We start from the raw sequence: 26,132 nt of genomic DNA, 5'->3' as shown, positions 1-26,132 counted from the left end.
AAGAAAAAAAAAAGTGCATGTATGGTACACATTTAGCCCCGCTTTTTTGGAACCAGCAATTAAAGCAACAGCTTCTTCAAAGTGTCAGATTTGATTTCTCAGTTCTGAGGTTTCCATTTCTCAAGCTAAAAACTCCAGCAGTTGTCATATCCAGAAGTAGTGCTCATCAGGTAGCAATATGCTCTGGGATGGAGAGTTTAAATTGCTTAAGCACCTTTCCCAAGTAACAAGAGGCTAGACTCAAAATTCTGCAGCTCTACTGAAAAGTAATTATATACATATACTTGTACATAGGCTCTAGAAAACAAACTAAATAAAAGCAGTTTTGAACTAGAACATTCCAAATAACAGTGTAAATGCATACAATGTATATTTATTTAGCAATCTAAAAGGAGAAACTGCATTAAAATAATTTTGTTCTTCACCACTCATTAAAGACACAGCAAAGAATTTAGAAAAACAAGTTCACTTTTTTTAAACTACAGTTTAATCAGATTTAAAGACACAAATTAGAAAAGAACATTTATAGGCAAGTTAAAAACACCTTTAAAACATAACAGCATGCTGCTTCTGCAGCACTGCTGAGACAAATTAGAAATAAGTAATTATTAAAATATCACAATCACAGTGTAACTAACAGTGGTATTTTAATTTTACCATACACCAACATTTAGTTTATGGATCTGTTGAAAAATAACACTTTTTAAAAAATATATATTTTGGAATAATAAAAATGAAATTCACTGACAATGTATATAGTCTGAACCAGGAAAGGCAAATTTAGGAATACTGTAGCTATCCACTTTTAGGGGTGTTCTCTCACCTTAACATATGGGTGGTTAGAGGCATAACTACTTCTGCATTGAGGTAAAACTATTCCTTTGAATGTGTAACCAAGGCAAGAAAGAATAAAGTTCCATATTTTAAATTCTTAAATTGAATAACTTATTACAACATCTTTGAATAATGCTATATTACCCATCTTACACTATTTTTCATCCAATACATTTTGAATGTGCTTTTCTAGCTGATCTAGAACACATCTGAGGTCTGGGATTTAAGAGTAACTACCTAATTACTATTGTAGCATTTTGACACCTTTGTCACAGTAAGACACATCAGCAGATTCTTCATAGAAATAGTCAACACCACTGGACAAAAGAAGATACAAAGAAAAGATGTAAAGAGAACTGAAAAACACAGAGCAAGGCAAAAGATGCATAGGCAAATACTCCTTAACTTTTTGTAGTACTTGTTGCACCTTTAATAAGCAGTGTTGCATTTTTCTGATTACCAGTCTCCGGGCACCCCATTTTCTCTATTTTTTTGTTTCAGATTACACTGTCCCAGTTTTCAAGTCTAATCTGGCTAGAGCACGGGCCACAGCTATCCATTCATGTGACATATTGTAGTGAAACCTGAATGAAAATCCAGCTTGGGGTACCTCCCCCTTAGAGAACAAACCAAGGGAAGAAGATTGTGCAGAGGTCTCTTTTGCCAAGAGGTTGGTTTGGAATAAGGTGCTGGATTGAGTCACTAGCAATACAAAAACTTTCCTCCAGAAGTAGCCCTACCTCAGATCTCAATCTGAAGTCACACAGTTTTTCAATTCAAAATTTACACAATGTTTATATGGATATGCACATGGGTTCAGAAAATCTAAAACCATCTACAACCAAGACCAGGTCTAAGTCACTAGACACACAGCTAATCCACAAATGATGATAAAGTGGCAACATTTACTTTTGCACATTTGTATACCTAAACTGAGCAAAATTGTGGTTTAAATATTTAATGTGATGAAAATTGATACATTTGATGGTTAGATTTTGTAAAAAACCTACAAAAAGCCCATTCTGAAACAAGTTTTTAAGAAATCTTTTTTCATTTAGCTCTGATCGTAATAAACAAGTGTTGCAGTATTTGTAGCTGTAACTTTGCAGGGTGACTTTGTGGATGCCTGGATTTCATAGCGTTGCAAAATGTCGAGATTAAGACAGCAAACATGTCAAAACTCCAGGCAGATGTAGCATAGAGCAGCTGCAGCCTGGCTCACAAGCAGGTAGGACCTCTGCCAAGCTCTGCACGTGGGGTTAGCTCCCTGCAGGAATTGTGTGGCACAGCTGGGACACGTTCTGACTAGAGACTTCTCCACTGCCTTTCTTTTCCACCAAGACTGTGAAGGTGAAGACCGATAGCACAAGCTAGCTGAGATGCAGACAGATCTGGTAATCTTATGAGAGTAGCTCAATTCACTGGAGTGTCTGCTTACTTATTCAGAGTAGCATTTAAGTACTTATTGAAGTACTTATTGTCAATTGATTTTTAAACAGGAAAATTAAAAAATACACCAAGTGCAGTTCAGAGTATTGTTGGACTTAAATAAATACATAAAGGTCAATCACATGGTGAAATGCTGTGATGAATCAGCACAGAACTAATGTGTATTTTTTAAATACATAGTCTGCATCATATTAAAATACTTAAATTTATTTCCATTTGTTTTTCTAATACTGATCATTTTTCTACACAGATGGTAGTATTTTAAAATTTTCAATGAAAATTAAATTCTCAAGCCTGATTTCAGAATTCAATGAGAGTTACAACGTGAAAGAATTAAAGATCAGGAAAATGAAAGCCTAAATTATAGTAACCTGTGCTTTAAAATTTCTTTATCTTTCAAGGCCAACTTACAAAGTTGAACATGTGAAAGTTTACATATATGCAAGCAAGCTACACATTTGTATGCAAACGTGAAGACACATTTGACCATGTACTTAAACAAATTGTCAGCAATTTGCAAAGCTGCTGAGAGAAAAAAAAAAATCTAGATTATTTTAATATTACTTTGATATGAATTAGACAGGAAGTGATGATTTCAAACATCTCCTCTGCTTCAGAGGACATTCTACCACCATCCAAATCAAAGCCATCAAAAGAGGCAAAACTACCTAGTGTGCATCCTGTCATACAAGCCTAGCATTTATATTAATATTACTTATTCCCATGGGGGAAACAGAACAAGTTCTTCAAGTGTAAAATTCCTCTAATAAATAATTTACTATATTGGTAAATCTTATACCATATAGCAGTGCAGAGCAGGGAATATACCAAGGTCTCTTTGTGGTCTTCTCACTAAAGTGTGGTTTGTTATCAAGAGCGTATTGAAATGCATACCAATATTTTTACATGTGATACATTTTCAAATGTCACCAATTACTGAAATCTTGTCTACATGTCAACTTAAGGAATGGCCAGGGAAGAATCAGTTTCCTGAATAAGAAAGGCGTTATCTGTAACTGCAAAGCTAACAAAGCCTTTTTGATAACAACAGTAGTGGGCACCACTGAAAGTATTATTTAAATATGTAATATATATCTCTCTCATTAACACAGAATCATAAAAGTTAAAAAACGTTAAGCAAGCAAGTAGTTACTATCAGGGTGACTACATTTACTAACTAGCACTAACTCATTAAGTGCCTGAATGAGCTGTTCACAATAGGCAAATATCTGCAAAGCACCATAAAATTATGAATGATATGTTGCATTAATTTTTCATAGTGTGCTGATCTGCAATACAGGAAACACTTTTGCCTTTTGGATATACATTATTTAATAAGTGAAAGAATACTTAAAACCATGTTTCCTTCATGTCTGAAACATTTATAGGAAATATACTTTCTACATTTTTTGTCAGGAAGAGCAATAGTAATCATTGCTATCCTTTCAAATTCAGTATTATCAAATGCTGTGTGTAAAACCTAAAAACTATCTAAAGTATAGGGGCTGGCTGCTCTTGACTTTCTGATTGAATGGATAAACGGGATCCAGTGTGATAGCAAGGCAGAAAATGAGTAAAGCAGAGGGAAAGAAACATCAAAACCCCAGTCTGACTAAAATCAGAATGCTGCCATTAAAATAAAACAGTCCTTTCCATAGTCCCCAAGAGAATTCATTCTCATGAAGAGAAAATTTTTGCTCAAAGTACTTTTATATTTAACAATTGCAAATCAAGGGTAAATTCTAGGACACTATACTTAAATTCTGTGCAGAATTAATTAATTGTCATAATTTTCTTGTGTTGCAATTACATAATGAGTTGAAGTCATGAAGGAAAAAAAGTCATGTCCAATTTTGAAACCTGTATTTTGCCACTTATGCTCAATGAAAGCATGAATGTATATTCTTAGTTGTTTCAACTTCCCTATATAAAAAACCTCAGAACAAAATTGTACCTCTGAATTCCCTCACATTGAAGTACCAGACTGCACTACCCTAAACCTGCTTGTTTCCTGGGAGCCTTTACAACTGTTTCCATATTTCATTTAGAAGAATTAGTAAGCCTCCATAGCACACATGGGCACACATGCCAAAACAATAAAACTGGAGTACGAGAACATGAATAGGAAAACAGCACATTGTACTGGCATCCAAAAGTGTTTGTTTGAACAGATTTGGAGACTCATCAATAAGATGAATTTAAGTTCAAGAGTAACAAATGCTGAAAGAATCAACCCGATTTCTACTTACCCACCCAGAAATGTGCAAATCTAGTTTTTTCTTTTACGTAAATGTCCCTTCAAGTACAGAAAGCAAAAAAATGTCTTTCCTGATTCCGTATCTAACAAGGATGATCAAACAAACTAGCATACCCTTACTTATTAACAACAAAAAAACACAATGTGGTGTCAAAGAAGCATATGACAACCACAACCCCATGTAAGGGAAGGTCTACCTGGGCAAAGTAAGGATTTAGAAGTCAGATTATTTTATTCTCAAGATAATACAGCTGTCACTGAAACAATGAACATCCCTGCTTATCTTATCAGACTCATCCACTCTCATTTCGTATCAGTTGCCCCTTTCAGAGTAGATTAATTAGTGCTAACCCACATAAATGGGAAGTTGTGTTCCCCTCCTCCTGGAGTTTTAGGGAAGGAGCCAAGGGCCAGACACAGAGCTATGACAGCAAGGAAATAACTCTGACCTAACTTAGGCTCTGCTTCCTCAGGGAGTACTGTCATGATTTTTGATTGGCAATATCCCCAAAGCTGAGGACTATCATTGCACTTCTGGCAGTAAGAATACTCATCCACCTGGAACTAGATATTTGAGAAAACTTAAGGTTTCAAAATATTATGACAAAATTTTCTCAATCATTTATTAGTTATTAATCAACCAGCTGCATTATTTTTCTCTAGCATTATTTTGTATCTGGTTTAAAATTAAAAATAAACCCCACATGGATAAACAGTTTGTGTTTACTTAAAAAATTATATGAAAATACAGAATATATGCAATTAAAATGTAGCCCTTTAACAGTAGTACTCTAGCACTGACCATCATCACAATAAATGGTCTGGAATAGATATAACCACTGCATTGTTTCCTTGACACACTTCCATAATTCAGACAGTCAGACATTCTGAAGGATTTCTTTCTTTCATTATGTTACCCAGAAATATGACGTGAAATTTGCATCTAAAATTCTAATTCAAAGAAAAAGCTTTTCCTCAAATTCACACACTTCTTTGGATAAAGGTTCATCAATTATCAAGCATATAGAAATTGGTTGTGATAGTCATTTCATGTTTGACTACCTATGTGCTGGAGCTTCAAGGTAATTTTGCTATTTTTACTGAAAGCATCATCAACTAACTGATGCCTGAAAGTTCAAAATAACTTTAAGTATTAAAAATTACTTTTTGTAAAACAGTTCTATTCTAGAACAAGTATTTATGGTATTTAAGGGCAAAACTGCACTTTAATTGAAATCCCAGTGCACATTGTCTTCTGTGCCTTGTGGCTGCTTTTCCCCCTCTGGCTGCAAAGCCCACTTGGCAGTGTTTTATTGGGTTTAAGTACTTTAAAGTAAAAGAAATCTACATTAGAGCTATCAATCCCTGGAAAAGATAAATCTTGAGGTGTTTTTAATCCATTCAGAAGGGCTATTTTAATCCACTCAGAGTAATTATACTCTATCAAAGAAACCTAACTATAATTTGGCATCAGTGTTTACAGTTCTGTGATGTACCCTAGTAGTTTGAGATACTTTAAGAAAACCCTCCAAATACTGAGATGCTTATTGCAATTCCCTTTGAAAGATTCCAAAGTCTTCTAGTGACTTTGCATCTTCTATCTTCTTTATAGCACATAATGTTAGATATTTGAAATACTTTCCACATAAAATCAAACTTGAAATGCCCACTTAGAAACAATATTTCAGTAAATAGAGGGTTTAAGGCAAGTCATTCAGTTGGAAAAATTAATTTCCATTTGTTAATCCTAGATTGACACAATTTTATTCCACCCCATCAGTGCCTTGGGATATACAACGTACATTCAGCAAAGGGCACACATATGACCCTATGGACATACGTTGCAAGTCCTGAGTGCCCATTGAAATAATGGAAATATCTTCATATAAGGCGTGACCCACAGGGACATGGCATGGGAGGGGTTAATTTGTTTTGTTTCCAGTCTTGCTATTGTATATGATTTTCCTAGGTAATGCATTCTTTTCTTACTAAATATCTTTGCAAACAAATACAAACCCCTTTAAAAGGTGCTAAAAATGGGTTTCTGAAAACATACAAAATATATTCATCATAATATTTCCTCAATCACTGCTTTAATGCTTGATATCTGCAGGTTATTTCTTGTTTCTGACTGATACTATTATTTGTTGTGGAATAATTGTTCTTTTGCAAAAGACTTTCTTCTTCTAGTTTTCTGGACCACACTGGCTGGAAACTTTCATGCTTTTTACTTCCTTTTTGAGTTCTTTTCAATGGAAATACCAACAACACCAGGATGCTGGCAATATGAAGACAGAAATAGCAGGAGCTAAAAAACAAACAGAAATAGTAAATCAATGAAACTCTGACCACTCTTACAGATATACTTTGCACATAAGATATGAAAACATTAATATTTCCTTTAAGAAAAGTAAAATAAGGGAAAATCAGAAATTAAGTCTTCCCTCACATTATTTAGGACTGTCTGCTTTCAACTGTTTTCACAAGTTATTTCTGGGAAGTCAAAATCTAGTCTTGCTATAAAATAGTTCAAAGGCATATAGTAATTTCAGAGGTATCCTCTGGTTTTGTTTTTGGTTGGGTTTTTTTCTCTACCCCCTGAAAAATAAGTCTGTTATGACAGGAAAATGTGAGCAATACAAGACACACTATGTTCACTAGAAATACAGTTCTCTCATCTACAATTGATCTTAGAATTATCTCACTAAAATAGCTTCAGAAATCTTCTGCCACTGCAAATACATCTATTCCAAGTTAAAGAAAAGGAAACAGGTAGAATATGCTTACCTGTAAAAGGTGAAAGAGGGTTTTACAGAGAGCAGTACAAATGGCACGACTGTGTAACTTATTGCTGCTTGAGTTGCCATCCATGTTACAATATCATAACATAGTTTAACAACAGGAGATTCAACAAAATAGTGTCTGATATTGTTTCTTATCTGAAAAAGCAGATAATATTAAGTTAGATGAGGAATAAACCCTGAGAATTTTGTTTGCTGCATTGGCACAAAGGTCAGAGGATAAATTTAAATGTTGCTGTTTGGTCAAATACCTTTGAAGTATTCAAAATGCCCATCAACTTCAACTGGAAGTGACTCAAATTCCCTGCACTTCATTCAGCATGGGAATTTAAGCATTTATCAATTTACACAGAATTTAAATAAATTAATCCTACCCTAAATCCAATGCAAACATGCACTGCTTGTCTGAATGAGGCAGACATTGTATTCTATCAAGCCATTCTGTAAATATAGAGTGTTGGACTAAGTGAAGGCCAGAATGTTTCTGATAAAAGCTTCTATATAGTAAGCCATTTTAGTACACTTGTTAATAAAAATATTTTAAGGCAAGCAGGGTACATATCAGAATATACAAAATATCAGTTAATAATTACATATTTCAGGAGTCTTCTATCAAGTGGAATTATTATAAAATTACTCAAATTTCTGTGCTGAATCTTCTTTTGTTTTAAAATTCTGCTCAAAAGATTGAATACTGGAAGTATTTAAAAATCCCAAATCCAAATCCCACACAGGGCTGGATTCAGTTTTATTTAAGTCTATAATTATAAAGACATCAGTAAATCTTTGCCTCTCCTTCCTCTGACTGAAGTGTTATCCTTGCTCACACTCTTCTGTGCTGAAAAACGAAGATAGGCTCAATTCAGCCTTTGACCCCAGCTTGATATTACAGTTGCCACCTCCCAGTCACCTGCACTGAAGCAGTGCCTCTGAAAAGCTGCACACCCGACTGCACTGTTTGGCTTCCTTAACCCTCAGTTTCTTCAGAAATCCTTGTTCCAAAGAACGTATCCAAGGCCAGCTCCTGCTGACTTAATCCTTTACATTAAAAACCCTTTTCGACCCTTCTTGTTCTTCTTATTTTAACTGCCCTGTGAATACCACATTCCCACTCAGTCTTTGCTTAGTTAAGCTAAGTCAAACAAGTAATTCTAGCTACATCCACTTCACACTGCCATCTCCCTCTAGTTATTCCTGTGGTCACATGCAAGGACTTGTTCTTGAGCTCTGTAGAACTCAGATGAAACTTCACAAAATTGCTTGTAATCGTGTACTTTAGGACTTGAAGAACAACTTTTGACACAAATCTATGACTGCCACTAGTAAACACCCGGTTATGAAATGTGTAATGATTAAAGGCAGTAAAAGAATTTGGATTATGAATGAAGTGTGGACCAGTGCTGCCAAACTTTGCAGTTAAAAGCTAGTGGAGTTAAATAACAAATAACCTCTAACATATCTTAGTTAATATTAAGTACCTTTTGAGACAGAAACTCAAAATATTTTTACTAGCCTATTGATTGATACAATATGAAACATGAATACAATGTAGTTTACTAGAGAAGCCCAGGATGAAGGGCAGTGTGTACTCGAATTTACTGGGCTCATCTCACTAAGTAAACAACTTTTATCTGTGAACTGTCCCAGAACCTTGCCTTTTGCACCAGCCCTCTGCTGATAAATGTCAGAAGTTCCCTGTGCTATATCTGGAAGAAGAAGCTGTATCTCTTGTAAAGAAAGGAGTCAGTTCTGTCCAACAAGAACTATACCTGTATCTTGTGAAGAAAAAGGAGCATTTGTTTTATTGATGTAGTAACAACCTAAATCTGAAGTACCACCTTCCCCTAGCTATTATAGTAACCACAGAGCAGTCTGCTCCATTTCTCACTCTCCTGGTTCTTTCAACAAAAAATGCTCTGTTGTGCTGCTCTGATCTGATGTGTAATTTGTTCCTCTCTTCCACCGAGTGACTGATAAACCTGTCTGTTCTTACACAGCTTTCTCAGGGAGAACTGTGAGAGATTTCTTGGCAGATTTGCTGTTTCCATATGGTTCTGAATAGCAACTGCAAAAACTTGTTAATGTGACTGCATACTGGCTGGCCAACTTGAAATAGTAACTGCACTAGAGATTTTGTGCTGCTTGAGGGGGAACAGTCTTTGGTTATCATCCTTACAATAGTACTGGAGAGAAATTAGGGATGAAGCAGACTCTAGAAATCTATAGCATTGGCATCTAAATTTTAAGCCACTCATCATCACTGATTTTTTCAAAATTATTTTAGATAACATCAACCTGTTCAGCATGCTATTGTAACACACCATCAGTTAATACAGAGGAAGAGCTTCCACAAAACATATGCTACAAAGATGTTACAGGCTGTGTATAGTCTTGTTTGTTTCCACCAATCAAGCCCTCCTTTTAACTAACCATTCCCACTGTTCTCATAACTAAAAAACCACTATCAGACAGATAAACAGTATCAACAGTAAAGGGCATCTTTGGAGCAAAAAACATGATCAATTTGCTTTTATGAAACTTATTATTTAAGAAGATACTTGGTTGGTACTTACAGCTCGTGCTGCTAGTGTCATTAGTACTCCTGTTAAAAATGTTAAATAATATCCTGGATAAACCCCATGCCAGATGGCAGAAAGAATGAAGGTTTGGATCGTTGGGCTGAAGGTGGCTCGCTCATAGCACACTCTAGCAAGTCAGAAACAATTCAAGATAAGTAACATGAAACAAATCACCCACAGTCTTCTCTGCTATCATTTATACCAGTTTCATCTTCAACACAGAAGTTTCAATGCAATTGCAGTTTATTATTTAATAATGTTGTCACTATATTATGGGTTATAGAAAATGCTTCAAGCTATTCATGGCTCCCAGTTCCAGCCCTCAGTACTAAACTTGTGCTCAGTGTCATCACACGGTCCTTATTCCTAATGAAGTGATACACAAGCATCCAAAGATGAGTTTTGACATTAGTAAGTGATCTTGAGCCATCAAAGAATGTGTTTGAAAAGCTGCACTGGAAGGCACAAACCACCCCCAGATTCTTGGGATGAGTCAGGTGTATGTTTTCCATAAAGTAAGAGCAGCTTATAGGAGCAGGGGAAAACTAACAACAACCTTCAATTCTGAATAATAAAGACTACTGTTGAAAATGTGTAACAGAATTAGGTGAGTATGATGATGAAATTGTAATAAATACTCTAGTGCCGAGAGAGTATCAAATAAGGAGAATGCTGAACTCTGTGGTATTTTAAAATTGAGACTCTGAATTACTAGGCAAGGTCCTATAATAAGGAATTCTAGAAGGAAGAAGGGAAAAAGGAATCCAAGAAAGGTGGTTTCTAGAAGACAACATTATATGACAATGACAAACCATCATGATGTGGAAGAATGATAGGAAACATGGTAAGGTCCTGATATGGCTTCATCAAGAGTTCTTTAATGCCTTTAATGATCTGAAAACCAAAAAGCAATAGGAAATATGGAAACAGATACAAACTAACAAAGCAAAAATAAACACCACAAGCATGCATGAGCACAAATCTACAGCTAACATACAAAAATGAGTTTTAACTAAAAAGACTATAGACACCAATATGTAAAAAGATTTTATAACCATGTGGCAAGTAACAAAGAGAAGAGAATGCACATCTGTTATTAAAAGATGACAAGTTAATGATAGCAAGAGCCACAACATCCACTACTAACCTAACTACTTTGCTGCAACTTCCACATAAAGAAAAGATTACTGAAACCTACTGAGGTAGTCAGTGTTGAAGAACAGAAGGTAAAAAGACAGGATCTGAATAGGGGAAGATTAAAAGTGTTATTTACTAATTTAGTTTATTCCAGTCAAACAGATGGGGTAAGTTTTATCTTATGAGGTCTTCAGCGGGATATGAGCACAACACCCTCCTTTTGCTAAAGGGCTTCACTCACAGTGCCAATTAAGATGAGAACATGGAGCTAGTGTAATACTCCAAACTATCTGAGGACATTTGCCCAAAACAGATCACCTTAAAGAGGAAAGCAACACTGGCCAGGCTGAATAGTAAAGAGAGACATTTTTGACAAAGAATCTGTCAGCCTCAGGAGCGGCAAAGCATTAGGAAAATTTGTACTGAGTCAGGGAGACATCTTGGAGCAAAATACTTTTCATCAAAACCTCGTTTAACACTGCCAGAAGTCACTCCACCAACACCATGACCTCTGTCTTGGCCAAGACAGAGCACCTCTGGTAGACACAGAGTAGCTGCACCCAGCTAGGGCCCTGTCAGTGCAGTGCCCCACGCCAGGGCGCAGTGTCTCAGCCCTGTCAGCTGCAGGCACCTGGATTTGTGCCAGGCTCCTCTAGGGGACGTGTGAAATCAGCACATTCACATCGAGCTGGAGCACCCACATCTCCCACAGGCAGTGCATGCAAGCAGGCTTTGGAATCCCCCACATCCTCAGGAGACAAGGTGCAGTTTGCATGTAATTGTGTATGTGCATGTGTGCTTTTTAATTGCCTTGGAATTAGTTACAGAAGAGTGTTTAAAAATGTTTATTACTCCAAAGCACTAAATACATGCAAAATGTTGTGTGTTCGGGTTAATTCTAAATGTATACAACTGGTGGCTAATAATGTCTCATTAATAAAGTGATACTATGTCTTCAGTCTCTATTTAGTTTAAAGTACTGAAATTGTCCCTGGAAAGCATTCAAGAGTGAACAAAACTCACTATTATTAACTAACCAACTCACTATTATTAACTAACGAAATTTCAGCTGTATCAATGCAAGTGAGGTAAAATGGTACAAAAAAAAAATTTGATTTCAATTTCGAAGAGTCAAAAGTAAACTTAAATGCTTCCATGGATTTGGCAATAATAAATCATGTTCAAATGTTTCATTTGATGATCCTAAAAACAAACCAAGGAGATATGACCATATTTCCTTGGTTTATTTTTAGGATCACCAAATATTATATGGATATATGGTCTCAACCTGTTTCACAACAGGTTGAGAAAATCTATTCAAATATAGGTGATTCAGGTTATCCATCATGCCCTAAAAGTGGGAAGATGCATCAACTGTTCAACAAGGTATTGTTTTCAGTCTGGTTCTATAATTTCTTTACTAATTTAGGTGGTAGAGTGAGAAGTATTTTTCCACCTTGTCTTCCCTTCTTTTTTTGAGGTGGAAGGTGAATGGCTGAGATTGGCACTGTTTTCTTAGTAGAGAGCACTAGAATCCAAAATTATCTTGGCAGACTTGAAGGATGTTCTGAAATCAACAAGATGAAGTCCAAAGCATAGAACATCTAGTAAGAAAAGCGGAAGACAAAAACCAGTACCATTCCTGCAACATTACTAAAAAAGTGCAGCTGAGTATGCATATGGATAACAGTATGAAGCACTGAGTATCAGCTAAGCGTGAATCAACAGTAGATTGCTGCTGCAAAAAAAGACAAAACACTCTTTCTAATACATCACAGTATTACCCAAAGAAAATAATTATAACTGATCCACTCAAAATAATCAACTCTGCCTCTAAAAAGCCAGGGAAAAACCTTGAAGGTTTTAGCAGAAGTACTACATCTACTCTCTTTAAGAAGACAGGAGGTTTGGAAAGTCATCAGAATTGAGCAAGCAGAACCACGGAGGTTTTGCAAACATGACCAAAGACAAACAGGATAAGATGGCTTCTTTGGAAAAGAGAGAGAATGGGCTGAGGGGGAACATAACTTTCCCAGCCAGGAAACACTATAATGGTATATATTGTTGATATATGCTACTATGTAAATACCTATTTTAATTTACATGCTTGTAACAATAATTGCTTTAAATTGCTGTATACTGTGATCTACATTGTATATTTACTAAACCTCTTCGTGATCTGTAGCTCCATTAACTGTCTTTTTTACAAGTTTGTTTTTACATACAATCAGGGTTTAACTGATGGCTCAGTTTCTAGCGATTATCAGAAAAGAGCACAACAAATGCTAATGTCTGGTATTTCATGTGGGATAAATGGCTAAAGTTTTAGGTACTTCTATAAATGGTAAATAAGTGAGGTATTAAAAGTGGATGTTTAAAGTAATCCATTAGCTTGTCCTCTAAGCAAATGGTTGGAACATTGCAGCTAACCAAATAATTAGTAACAAAATATATATTCTCTACCATTATATTTATGGACCTCATGTATGATCAACTTAAACAACTTTTTGCTTGCAACAAAACTCTCACAGAATATCCACCTTTCCACACCCTTTCACTTTGACAGAATCAATTTAGACTATCCCCAAGGATTCTACTATTATTATTTAAAAAAATACTTATTAAAGGAGATGCTTTAATTTTTCTTCACATCTTCTTTTATTATCACCCTGAGCAACTGATTTGCATTTTTTTCTTTCAATTTTTGACAGAAATATTATGCTTCTTCACTAATAATTTTTGTTCAGAATCATTCTATTTAGGAGACTGAAAGTTTGTTGAAATACAACCTTTTCTTATTATGTTTTAATACTCAAACTTCTGTTCTTTAGCTAAATCAAAATAGCTAAATTACATATTTGGTTTTTGAAATACTACATTTCAATACATGCAAATGTGCCATTTTTTGTTGACTGTTCTAGCAACAGATTGCATTGACTATTGAGCCAACCAGAATAATCACATAAAATTCAATTTCTTTTTTCAATTGGGTGAGCAAAATATTTAGGGATGAAATTATGGGAGAAAGAGAACATACTATGAAGAAATTTGATGGAAGAGACATCCTGTTGCCAGCTATCCTAGAATAAGGGGCAAAGTCCTTTAAGTGATCCCAAGATAGGGGGCCCAGTTAAACTTGCACCTGTGGCTAGTAGACCAACACAGCAGTCTGACTGGAAGAAGGGAAACAACACGCACGTGCTACTCAAGAACACTTCTGCTTTCTCCTTACCAAGGAAGCAGAATTATGTAGTTCACAGGGCACAGGGCCTGTTCCCCAGGCAAGGAAAAAGAGTGCAGCTGAGAGAGATTCTTTTGGAATTTTTGCTGACAGCACGTTGTAGGGTTTTATGTCTGTCATGCACTCATAATGGAAGGAGCACAGAAAGTTCTCTCACAGAATGTGTGGAAGTCCCTGTATCACTCTGTGGCTAAAAATAATGCAGAGCTTTCACAGGTTGAGATGTCCACTTTGCCTGCTGCTCTCAGCAACATGCACTGGCTAAATGCTAAGACAAGGAAAAAAGACGCCCCCATGGATTAACAGGTTCAGGTTCCCTAAGGCCTGTGAAGAAAACCAGCTTCTGTCATAACCTGATCGTTTACACTAAGAGAGAAGCCCTAAACTCAGAGGCTTCATTCAAGTATTACAGGAAGAATCTCCCACAGAGTTGCTAAACAAGTGACTTTTGTGGGAGTTAGTTTCACATGTTATACCATCTTCAAAGAAATACTTATCTAAGAAACTTCAGTGGAGAAAAATTTCCTTCAAGAAATAAATACCTTTTGAGCCAAAGAGCTGTTTGGATATTCCAGTTATCAAGAAACATCTTGAAACTTGTGGAAAACTGTAAAGTAAAACAAACTAATTATTTCCATAATTGCAGCGTGTCAAAATGTGTTTCAAAATTCTTGTGTATAAATTATAAATCCCCCCATTAAATTTGTGATGAGTTGAGTAAGTTATTTACTCAACTACTTATAGCCACAAAATATTTTGGAAGTCAATTGACGAGTAGAACATGTTCAAAACCAGGCTGTTTTCTACCCTTTTCTAAAGGTGTGAACACATAATTTCTGACTTAAAATACATTCACTATCTAAAGGAAAGAATGCGTAGGAAAAGTTACTGAAATTAAGAGCAACTATCTGCATGGGCATGTAGGTTTTTTTGAAAGAGCCAGAAACAAACCTCTATTTGCTGGATTCTCAGATTTGATATTAGATCCCAACGTGTAACTCCATTTTTATCGTAGCCTCTAAAACCAAACCCTGCTGCATTATTAATTGCATCTGCTGCAATGACACAAGAAGAAACAAATTAATTATCAACTGTTTTACAAATTGTGCATCGCACAACATGTAGTTTGTTCAAAACATTTACCACATTTTAAAGACTACATTTATTTTTTCCTTTAAATACTGAGGATCACTTGAACAAAGAAAACAACCCAAGCAACATAGGCTTCCAATTCAAAAACTTGCACAAAAGCATGAGAGATAGCATTAGCTGCTTCACAGTGCAGATGTTCCCTGCCTCTCATACCACCTACTTAGACTTGCTTGAGCAATCAGACAGAAAAACTCAATGAGAGGCATCAAGACTACAAAACAGTGGCTGGCTGTAGCGATTTGAGACAGCAGCTCCATGCTCAGTGCATGTCTTTGGTCTTCATTATGCAGCAACAGCGATGCTTAAAGCACAAAGATTAAATTGTTTCATTCCCTCCAGGCAGGTGCACATTCACAGCACCTCACAGAGAGCAGCACAAACCTAACAGAAGAAAACAGTAATTTGCTAAGGAATGCAGAGCTTGTCAAACTTCCACTAATGGCACAAGGCCACTGTTACAACACCTTTGAATGTGAAGTCTTTACAGTGCATGTCAAAGGTCACATGTTCTAAGCAAACAATATTTTTCCCTAGGAGAAGAAGCTGCTATTGTCATCTGGACCACGTAGAAAAATACAAGGGATTTTCACAGTCAGAAAGTAACTGCCTGTCACCTTCAGTCACCACCTTTGCCTGAGCTTTGTTAGCTGAGATACTAACATTTCCTCAATTGTATTTTTGAAATTAGGATGAGCACATACAAGGAAACGAGGTGTTTTTGAATTTATAATATTTTTACTTCCTTGTGAAATTTTTATTAAAAATATCTTTGAAAGCAATAAAAATTTCTGCCTTACATCAGATGTTGCTATGCCAACTTCAAACACTGGACAATAGTTTAACACTCAATTAGAAACAGCTGGAGACACAAACTCCATAATCTTTCACAAGCTAGAATGCAAAGATCGTAACTGGAGTAAGTACTCATTAACTAGCATTTTAATTAATTAATTTCATTAACACATTTTTTTAAATGTAAAGAATAGTAATGTACAACTCCAAGGTGTAACATCCAGTAAAACTGTTAAAGCCCCTCACATTCTACTCCTACTGTTATAAGTTTAGATGAGACAAAGTGGAAGGAAGGAGGCTGACAAACTAGAAGTACATAGTTTATTTTCTTTGGTATTTACCATAGGAATGCCAGCTCTACACTGCTAGCAAGTGCACAAGGAGGAATCCAACTGAAGCATTAAAGGCAAAAAAAAGCTCAACTAAAATTATTCACTTTTCAGATGACTACAGTTATTTAGAGATGATGATATGGGTGTATAAGAGAACAATATTCAAAAGTATTTCTTTCCACAACAAGCCCCAGAACTACTATATCCAGACAAGCTGAAAGCATTTCATTCATTGACCAGGAATGAAACCAGCAGCTGTAAATGAGTCATACTGCTCTGCTACCCTAAAGCTTGCTTTATTGCATTGTTCCCACAGATTCTCTCTCAAAAGAACCATGACAAATATGTAAAACTGAAGAGGAGGAGGAAGCTGACGAAATCTGTTGTGTGAGCCACTTTCAAGATGTCAGCTTACTTAAATAAAGCATCTTCCTGTTGTATGCGTCGTTTTTTTACAAGCAACATGAAGGGAAATGCAAAATATTCTTTAAACTATATAATCTATTCAAGTGTCTTAAATAAGTTACTAAGCATGTTAACCCACCAGTCATTCAAGCTTTTAGTAAAAAAAGACTACAACTGAAGTGTCATCAAATTTTGAGAATGTCACCTACTATTAACAACAGTATTGTGCATCTGAATTCCAAAGTATTTATTTTCCATCATGACTGAATAACATCAAGCAAGTTACTGATAATTAACCACAGAAAGAGGTTAAAATCAAGTTTGAAAAATAAAGATATCAAATAAATTTTAAATTTTAAAAAACAACAATCAAAAAGAAGGATTGTACATCAGACTAGATTTACTATTTTTTCTTTTTTTAAAGTTATTGTTCATTGAAACACTATCACTCTCTAAAACTCCTTGGGTTTCACTCAGACTTGTAAAGGAGACTATGATCTCATTTGCAACACTCTCCCAACACTGTGCTTACACTTCTGGTGGCTTTTGTTTCTCAGAAAGAGAGACACTACCCAATGTACTTAACACCTTGAAAGACTTTAATGCAATCAGGTTTTCCTAAGGCCTCAAGAGGGCACTGCCACTTTTTAATACACATTTAAGTGTGCACATCTCAGGTGACTCTAAACGCATGCTCTTTTTGTTATTATTATATTTTTAAACATACACTTACCTAAAGTCCATGCAAAATAATACTTGGGTCTGGCAGCCATAAGAGACACATATAGGTAGAAAAACCTTACAGGCCATGATGCTGTAGCTCTGAAGTTATCATCAATGTTGTATTCCACAGGCAAAGTTTTTGTAATAGTCATGTGGAAGAGTAAGGACAGTCCACAGATCAAGAGTTTCTGTGCCACAGCTATCTGAAAATTTAAGATGGGAGATTCTGTAAGTTTCATTTTTATCGTCTGGAAACAAAGGAAAGTTATAATCTTCCTTCCCTATACAAATATATATATGTTAATTTTTCAGCAATATATGTACTAGCAACTTTAAAATAATTTATTTTAAAAAATCAACTTTATAGAGACTAGAGGAATATTTTTATATTGATCAAGTTGTGAGCATCACTTCTGGCCAACACAACAAATCCAGTCTGACTACAGTGAGTCTCTAAAAGCTTTTAATAGCCAGAGCACCTTTTGCAACTCAGTTTTGGTTTCTTATTTTTTGTCCAATTACTGAAGCAATTAAATTGTTAAGACATCATAACATAAAACATATAATCTAGGACAAAGTAATATTATTACTGCAGAGATTCCAAAACAATGGCAAAACCTCTGTTTCTTTTCAGGACCCTTTGGCATAACGCAGGTGTTCAATTGCTGCCCAATGCAAAACATCAATCATCTCTGTTAGATTATCACAGCATCTAAATTCTGAACCGACTAAAATACTGAAATATTTTATGAATTTCAGCCCAAATTTCAGCCAATCAGTTCTAGATATACCTGTTTTCCCAATCAGAGTGATCAAGCTACAATGGGACAAACAATACGCTCACAGATATGTTAAAGAGTATTTTCAGATAGAACCTACTCAAATTTTCTCAAAACTCAGCTTTGCTATAACCACCACAGTAAAGAGCAGGTATTTTCAGTAGAACTTTTCTAAGGTTCTATAATAAGACATATAGATAGCAATATCCACCTGACACTAACTGCTCTAAGTCACTAGGCTGATCCACATCCCAAGGGCAGATACCATATTTTGTGAAAGTCCCAAATAAAATACTAAACCAAACACCAACAAAAGAGAAGTTTGAGACTTTCATTTAAATGTAAATTTAAGTACATTCATTAAAATGTAATTTTCAAGTTTTTATTTTATGTAATCTCGATATTTAAACATCACAGTTTTCATTTATATTATAATTATACAAATACTAAACTTGAAAAGAAAACAATCGGTCTACTTTTGTTTGAGGCATCAGAACAAAAATATAATCAGAATCTATCTGTTTCCAGTACACCCACCCAAACTTTTAAAGATAACATCCTGCTTCACTGAGAGTTCAGCTCCACAGTTTCAGTTCCAAAATAAAGCACAATTCTTTTCCACAATACAGAATGGAGCAGTAAATGTCCAGCTGAAAGCACACACTTTGGCAAGACACACAGCATCAAAGATTCACCCACTTGCACAGATGTCAGAAGTGGTACAACTGATTAAAAATTAGACTTGGAGAAGTTGTAAAACAGTGAGGGTATTTTTGCATATTACATGTATTTCACTTGGCTCATCTCAGAAGATATTTCAGAGAGGATCAGGAATACCAGCTATTTAAAAAAACATCAGCCAGATAATTCAGGCGGCAACTACCTATTAATGGTTAAAGCTAGTGCTTAATTATTTGTTTCTATTTGCTTTCTAATAAACTTAATACTTTATTCTATTACAAGAGTACAACAAGAAAAGCAATAATTTTCTGATGTTCCTTTGTTATTCTAGAACTATTAATAATCTCTTTGCTACAGCAGAGGGAAAGTTCAGTTGGCTTAACACCTTCAGGATCTTAAATAGACATGAATGTTCATTAAATCAGTTACTACTGAAACGAATGAATCTTTAATTCTGGTATGCACTATCTGACAAATGCAGAAGTCTGATATTTGTAAGTATCAGAAGGCATCACCCCAAGTTCTGAAGACATTTGCAAGGATTTAACTTTAAGGCCTAAGCCATAACTACAAGTCACGTTCAATTCTGCAGGAGAAATATTTATAAGCTGGTAACAGTAACATGCAAGTTAAAACATAAGTATGAACATAGAAAATAGGTTCTTTCCATCTGAAGATGACCACAAAGTCTCAAAAATGTTTTGGCCACTTATCTCTGTTCAAAGACTTGCTTTGTGCCATTGCCTCTATTTACCAATTTTTCTATTAGTAAATATGTAATTCACCTGCCATACAAATATGCTTTGTATTTCTCTAAAGGTTCTTAACTAAATTGTGGAGGTGAAAACACCTCTTTGAAGAAAGAGCATCAGGATTTCAACAAAATCTATTTTAAGAAAAAAAGATGAACTCATATAGTATTCTACCATAAATTAAACTTTTTTTTTTTTTTTTTTAATTGCACTACTTCACTCAATAATTATAAACCCCAGCAGACTGGGATCACTTCCAGGGATCAGGGATAATAGTGTCCTTAGGAAGCTGTGGTGGAGATCGATCTCCCACGTGTACAAAGCCAGGGAGCTGCTGTTCCAGACTGCTTTAAGCAGAGTTTCTGAAGGCCAAGCCAAACACGGGGCACAGAGCAGGTCCTGCCCTGCCTCCACGCCTTTGCTGCAGCTTTGGCTCGTGCTCCGTAGGCTCAGTCAGGTTAGAGGAACAAATCAGATGAAAACCTAGATTTTTGGCATAGAGTGGGGGGGTGTTCGGAATTTTTTTGGTGGGAAGGTGTACTTGTATGTTTGGTGGGTTTTAGTGGGGTTTTGTTTGTTTTTCCACGACAAGTTAGTTTCAGACTAATCAAATTATCTGAATCAGACTACAACACTGTGCACTGACACCAACAAAATTATTGTTCAACTGTTCAATCACCAATTGAAATACATTTGGTAAAACCTTCATTCGCTTTCTATTACTTAATTAACAAGGTTATTAATAAAACTTTCTTTGGCAAGGCAGAAATTGGCAATCACTGAATAGCACAGTCACATAGGAGGGCTGGTCAGTTTTTACAAGGATGAAGTAACTTGAAGTTTAATTTCATTTACTCTTTAAAGTTTTCAACATAGCAAAATAACTGTTCTGTTAAGGAATTAAAGGACAGTAAGATGCAGGATAACTTTGGCCTCAGAAGAAGCACAAAATACAAATTATTTTACAAGAAGGAGGTAAAAAGACCTAGTCTAGGTTTGATGAACAATTGGGCATGCCTGTATAAAAATATTAAATATGATCAACACTGGGAAGGGAAGGGAAGGAGGTACTTAAGCCAGAAGACAGTTCCAGGACAAAACTAAATGTGCATAAATTAGATGGGAATATAATTATCTCGAAAGCTAGATACCTAATTGAGAAAAGGGTTCAGGAGCAACTTTCTAATTGAAGAAATAAAGGTAAAAAAGTCCCAGAACTCAGAAATTTTAGAAATAAATGACTACATAAACATGTATAATATATTAAATAGATTAAAATGTAGAGAGGAATCTTCAAAAGTTTTAATTGAATGAACTTGTTCTTAGTTTGATAAAGAATCTGTACATAATACATAATATTGAATGGTATTAAAGCACATTATTCTGGGGAGGTTGGTACCTCAGATAAAAATTATAGTTAATTAGGCAAGAACATTATAACCTGTAGGAAGATTCTGCATAATAATCAAGAAAGCAGATATCTGCTGACAGGAATCTTGTATTTTAAGGGTAGCCATAATAAAAAGAAACTTACAAAGACAGATATTAATTTCTGAGAGTTGACACCACTTTGAGCACCAACAACTGATAGCTTGCAAAAAGGCACAATAGGAAGGATATAAGAAGTAAGTTTTAATATGGTGAGTTGATTCATTTAACATGCAATGAACACAGCAAAAGTAATAATCCAAGTAACATCATGCAGTCAACACACAGTATAAAGGAGGAGGCTGGCATGAACTACTTTGGTTATGTAATTATATTTAACAAGAAATGAAGCTTATTGTAAGTCAGCTCAAGTATTCTTTCTTATTTATGACATTAACATTTGCTGATCCCCACTACACTTCAAATTTTTTTGAGTTACCTAAAAATTTATTCTTCTTGAAATAATAACAAATTCAAAGTATTAATATAAAGTTAATGGTATTTAAACATTCTTCTAAAACAAGACAATGAATATTTTAATTGATACAGCAAATGCAGCAAAATTGTGTCATTCATCTTTCTCCAAAAGCACACAATACTCACTGGTGTTACAAAATGCAGCCAGATTTCTCTAACACCAATTGGGAGATCAAGTATCAGGAGCATAAAGCGCTCGTCTTTGTTTTTATGTCAAAAGCTAATGCAGCATAAATTGCAAAATTTTCAAGCATCTTAAAAGCAATTAATTTTAAGGAAAACCACTTACCTGAAAGAAGAAGCCATCATAGGTTTATATTTATTTCTAGACCTTGTCTATATTACTAGCAAGATTATGTGGTAAAAAGCCAGGAAGTCCTATCAGGCAATCAGTAGATGTGTGTTCAGAGGTACTGACACAGGCAGATTTTGTTTGCTTCCATTCGTTTGCAATAATTTTACTACATAAGACTTTTCTGCAGAAATAGGATTTTAGTACACAAGACTTTACTGGGCCAAAACAATGTTTAGACACAAAAGTGCCTGCAACTTTGTCAATATAACACATCAAAGCAGAGCATGGGCCATGTGATGCCAATCTACACAAGGAATTCTCCCTGTGTCTTTCACCCTTCCTAACTTGTTTCACAGCTCACCTGTGTGAGCTCACGTGCTCTGTCCACTTGTGGAGCACCTTCAAGTGCTATCATCTTCCAGCCCTGAGTTTAGATTCCAATCGTGCAAGCTACTACAATCACATCAGATGGGTAGAATGGAACATGCAAAGAGTCCCCACACACTTTCCAAGGATGGAAGGGGTTGGAGATGCCCCAAACCGACTGGGAAGCACTCCCTGTTGGCCCAGCTGTGGGGCTGGAACCTCTGATGGCAGAACAAGACAAGCAGTTAGGTGTGGGAACGCCTTCATCTGCTCCAAAAACACTTGGTCTCAAAATAAGCAGAACATGGACAAACTGGAGTTAGCAAAAGCCATCCATGTGAAGTGTTCCAACTGACCCAGTGAAAATTCTGCTTCTTATGTGAGGTAAGAATCATCTTAGACATGTACAAATTTAAATGCTTGATAGGTTACTATTTAAGACAATACAAAAAGAGTGAAAAATAATATTCAGTACTCTGGGCATTAACCTAATTGGACTGAATTTTAAAAGTAACAAGTTTTGTGAGGTTTTGATTTAAATTCAGGTCATACAATCTCTCCTGTAAGGCATGATCAACTGGACTATCCTATCTATGTTTTTGGTCTCTTCTAAAATGGACCAAAGAGAAAAAAGACTTGTGTGGCTTGGAGTACTATTCATAATGTTATGGCTAGTACGTCTTTTACTGCATCTTCAGATTGAAATCTGTTTTTAATACCTCTCTACATGACTGCAAGCATGAATAATGGGACTATTTCTATGACTTTTTCAATTTGCTACATATGACTGGGTTTTTATGCATAGTATATGCATTGAAGTGAACATTCATGAAGATGGCTTTTTACCAAATAAGCTTGTTAGGAAGCTCCAAATTAATCTGGTTTTATCCGCAAGATCCAGAGTGGAAACCATGGAGAAAACCTGCCTTTAAAAAATAAGCATATGACTTTTTGAACAGGGAACTATTCTGTTTATGAATGAACTCCAGATACAGCTCAGCAGTTATGCCTGTAAATGTAGAGTGCAAACCAAGCTTTCCATGCAATGATTACATAAGCATCGGCACTGCAAGAGTCATACATCTTACATTTGGGGAGGGATCCGTTTGTTCATACTTTGTGTCTTCTTTCCCATTTGCTTCAGACTGTTGCAGTTGGTATGATCTGCCTTCAATGAAAGTAATATAGTCTTTGTAAGAGCATAACGGGCCTGCCAGGATACCCATGAAATTACAGTTGTAACTTAAATACTCCAGTAGACTTGGCATGCGTCTGTAATTCAAAGACAAGCAACTCGTGAGATGGATTGTGTAGTTCTTCAGGACTTCCACAGAAGGAAAGCTCATACTCCGTGCCATTGCTCACTCTGACTGCAGTAAAAACCACATGGACAAGAGCAGGTTCTGTCTTGAGTAATCACAGCTTGACACATTCTACACACAGCATTTCTTTCCAACCCATACTGCGCATTTTCAGACAGACCTCCTGATATCAAGTCTTTCCTTCCTCAGTAGAAATGTTTGACTGAATCTTAGCCTGAGGAAGGCAAGGGAAGGCTGCTTTCCTAAGTGTTTGTTCAACTGTATTAAGTTCTCTTTTTTTTTCCCCCTCAACAATTGAATCAATAAACAAAGGTTTGTGTCAACTGGCAATAACTTCAATTAAAGCAAAGGTCTCAACACTCTCTTGCCCAAAGCAACATAGTATTTTCAAGTGTCCCGAATAAAGAAATGAGAAAAGGCAAGTTAAATAGTGAAAAACAGATTTTAACAATGTTTCTTCACCAGCTAATTCCTATGTGTACTGTTAGACTTCAGTCTCCTATCTAATACAGCATTCATTTGCACAGACTGCATAGAACTTAAAATGTAATTCTAAATAACTATAAAACCTACTTATAGTGATATTTTTCAGAGGAATAGACATACAAATTAAACTACAAATATATAAAAACATGGATCTGTTTTACATGAGCTTTCAAACTCTGTCTTGAATGCAAGCTGTAGAGACTGCACAGAGCATTAATAAAGCACACAAAACATCCCCAAAGCAGAATGTCTGAAGCCTACCTTACAGCCAAACACCTCTGTGATGGAGTCAAGTCTTCATTTTTCCGAAACATTCCTAGGAAAGAAGATAGGAAAAAGAAAAAATAAAGAAAAGCTAAACCCCCCCCACATTAATTAGCAGTGTCTTTACTCAGCAGAATAAGCCTCGTGCTGTAATGTAATTTGCCTCAAGCAATTTCAGAGCTATTATGTCACATAACATTTTTGCTGGAGTTGGATCAAACAGTTCTTACTGACAAAATTACAAACTCTCATATCTCAGTTCTATCCAGCAGTGCCTAAACATGAAATCACGTGGATTTCAGGAGAGCATTAAGACAACTTGAAAAAAGTGTTAACAAAAACAGTTTCTCCTACATTGGTCGAGACTTTAAAGTCTGCAGGTTTTAAAACCATTTACTTCCAATTCTGGAAACAGGACAAGCCCCAAACATTTCCATTAGTCATTGCAGTTTTTGATGCATAAAATGAACACAGTCCAAGAGAGATTTCAGCAATTCAAAACTTATGGCAGACCTCAAGAACAGCTTTGCACTGCAAGTGAAGGTTGTGACCAAGGTCAAGTGAAGCAGGCATGGCAGCAAAGGTGCCACAGTCTTCTTCCTGAGCACTAACAAGAAGCTCTAACCCCTGCTAGCAGAAGGGGGCAGTCCAAGCCCAAGTTCAGCAGCAAGACTGAGCTCACCTTCTTGCCATATGTGGCTATTTCTGAAATGCTGGCGACCTAAGACTTTCAACATCTTCATTTATTATGAAATACACTAATTCAGGGGAACAGAAGAAGTAGAGCTCCCTCCTTCAGACAGCCGTGGCTAATACCAGCCAGCACTGCCTGATTGCTACTTCAGCTCCTCCTGCAGCCTTCTCTAGTGGCTCAGACATTCCCACATGCAGCCATTTCCTGCTGTTCACATTTGCATTTTTAATTTGCCATTGCAAGTACTAAAAACTTTATGCACATAGCTTCCTAAAGGAAATCAAATTTATGGGATCACACATCAATTATCTTCCTCCACATTAGTGCTTAAACCCAACAGCCAATTTCTAATCAAGTTTGACAAAAGAGCGGGGAAATATAAATATGAAATCCTAATGTGCTTTATGAAAATAGGTTTTTCTATAGAAGATAGTCCTCCTCTCATAGAAAGGCTGCCTTCAATCCCATTCCTTGATGCCAATAAATCCATAAAGTGGAGCCCTTACACTTGATCCAGGGTAAGTTTCAACTGGAGACAATTTTTTGAGATATCAAAATCAGTCAGCCTTATGAAAAAAAAATGGATTGAGGAGCTATGGGGAAGTAAAACCTAATTTAATTCTATGACTCATGGAAACACCTGTTATCTACAAAGAAGATAATGCTATTGCCTTAGTGTGACTCCAGTGTGGCCATGATCTACACACACTTATGACTTCAAAACCACACTTTTATGCTTCAACAAAGCTGAGAATACAGAGGGGTTACCAATTTGCCATCTCCTTTCACTATGATCTGGGAAAATGCCTTCCTTGGTCCTGATCCTTCACAGTCAGAAGTTATCCCCATTATACTCACTCAAGGCAAGACACTGAAGAATAAATTA

At 35.9% G+C, this 26,132-nt stretch overlaps 1 protein-coding gene across 2 annotated transcripts in view; it reads right to left on the bottom strand.

The window, feature by feature from the left end:
* Positions 1 to 357: 357 nt before the first annotated feature.
* MBOAT2 (membrane bound O-acyltransferase domain containing 2) overlaps positions 358 to 26,132 on the bottom strand; it is a 93,241-nt gene continuing 67,466 nt past the window's right edge. For both annotated transcript variants that reach the window (XM_063425166.1, XM_063425174.1), the window contains exons 6-13: positions 24,550 to 24,604; positions 23,569 to 23,752; positions 17,713 to 17,905; positions 15,250 to 15,353; positions 14,841 to 14,905; positions 9,915 to 10,047; positions 7,328 to 7,479; positions 358 to 6,848 (exon numbers count right to left, since the gene is read on the bottom strand). In XM_063425166.1, coding sequence (XP_063281236.1) covers positions 6,626 to 6,848; positions 7,328 to 7,479; positions 9,915 to 10,047; positions 14,841 to 14,905; positions 15,250 to 15,353; positions 17,713 to 17,905; positions 23,569 to 23,752; positions 24,550 to 24,604 — 1,109 coding nt within the window. In that variant the 3' untranslated portion in view covers positions 358 to 6,625. The remainder of the gene's footprint in view (positions 6,849 to 7,327; positions 7,480 to 9,914; positions 10,048 to 14,840; positions 14,906 to 15,249; positions 15,354 to 17,712; positions 17,906 to 23,568; positions 23,753 to 24,549; positions 24,605 to 26,132) is intronic.

This window comes from Prinia subflava, chromosome 2 (genome assembly GCF_021018805.1).
Source record: "Prinia subflava isolate CZ2003 ecotype Zambia chromosome 2, Cam_Psub_1.2, whole genome shotgun sequence".
Classification (NCBI taxonomy): domain Eukaryota; kingdom Metazoa; phylum Chordata; class Aves; order Passeriformes; family Cisticolidae; genus Prinia; species Prinia subflava.
Note: the sequence above shows the minus strand (reverse complement) of the source record. Positions and strands in the feature narration are given on the sequence as shown.